The sequence below is a fragment of the Colletotrichum abscissum genome, assembly GCF_030869225.1.
Source record: "Colletotrichum abscissum strain IMI 504890 chromosome Unknown Scaffold_468.1, whole genome shotgun sequence".
NCBI lineage: Eukaryota > Fungi > Ascomycota > Sordariomycetes > Glomerellales > Glomerellaceae > Colletotrichum > Colletotrichum abscissum.
In genome coordinates this window covers 1-1,270 of record NW_026850396.1, presented here as the reverse complement: position 1 = coordinate 1,270, position 1,270 = coordinate 1, and the positions used below count along the sequence as shown (strand labels likewise).

Below are 1,270 nucleotides of genomic sequence, written 5' to 3'. Positions count from 1 at the left end.
GAGGCGCCAATGACAAAAAGCCAATTACGCCGCTGGTGGGCAGTTTGTGGACTCATCTCTCGTCTTATGCCTCCGTTCTTTCGCTGCGAGTTTCGCAGTACTGTCAGGCTTCGTCTCTCGATGTTTCGTGCTTTGCAACCTGGCTTAAAGGTGACTGGGTGATTCAGGACTCCATACAAGCCATCACCAGCAACACCAATGCATCGCACATGCCACGGCCTCAAGGGTGGGATCTTCGTTGCGCGATACAGAACACAGGGCATGGCATGCAGAACACTCCCTGGACGTTTGGGAGATACCGGGGCAGGTCATCTCTTGACACGCAAACGACATGGAAGGAATTTGAAGGAATATGAAAATTGCCAAGGATAGTTATGAGAGAATTATTGAATAACACACGCCCATGCGTAATGAACTCGGCAACTACTCTATATCTATTCTATATCGCTATCGTCTTCTTCTGCACCAGGCCCGTAGCTTTCGTCTGAGATGTCTGAATCACCATGATCGTCGTCTAACCGCCCTCCTTCCGACAGGTCTGAGTCTTCGCCAGATTCAACGTCAGACATAACAGAACGGTAAGACTCGTCGCCCTCGCCGTCAAACAGGTCCTCGTCCACGTCACACATTGAGTGCCCTCCTGCCTCCAGCTCGTCGTCGCTGAGCGTGTCGAGAAGTAGCTCGGCCGCATCTGCAGAACTCATCTGGAAGACGGCCCGTGTCCGGTGCATGGTCGCCTCATGAGTGTCGGGGAACAAGATTCGTACGCAGCAGTACATGTATAGCATCTTTCTCGACACCGAATCATCGCAGAGATCGAAAGTCGCTGGCAAAGTCCCGGGGTGAACGGTGTCTTCCGGCGCATGGATTTCCCAAATCCGCGCGGAGAACATCAAAACCTGTTCGAGCACTTTGATGGTGATGAGCATGTTTCCAAAGTCAAAGTTCAGTGCCTTGTCAAACTCGAACAACAAGTTGGTCCTGTTGTCCGACGGGCCATCGTCGTGTTCCTCGGGTGCTTCGCGGACTTTCAGGCACGCTAGAAGCGCGGCGACCTTAACGACGAACTCTTTGCCTTGTAGTGGCCCACACAGACAGCTTATGATGTAGGCGATGAACCGATCTCCCGCGGTGCTGTTCATGTCTTCTTTGACTCTGTTCAGCGGCGGGTACCACGTGTCGTCGGTCAGCCCGCTGTGAGGGCAATTGACTGCCAGGCAGATGGCGAGGCAGCATCGCTCATCTTGTCTAAGCAGGTTGGTCCTGACAT

At 53.1% G+C, this 1,270-nt stretch overlaps 1 protein-coding gene across 1 annotated transcript; it reads right to left on the bottom strand.

The window, feature by feature from the left end:
- Window positions 1-434: 434 nt before the first annotated feature.
- CABS01_17208 (uncharacterized protein) lies at window positions 435-1,270 on the bottom strand (the record flags this gene model as incomplete). Its single annotated transcript, XM_060550535.1, has 1 exon — window positions 435-1,270. A coding segment is annotated over one exon (836 nt), but the record flags the coding sequence as incomplete, so codon positions are not given.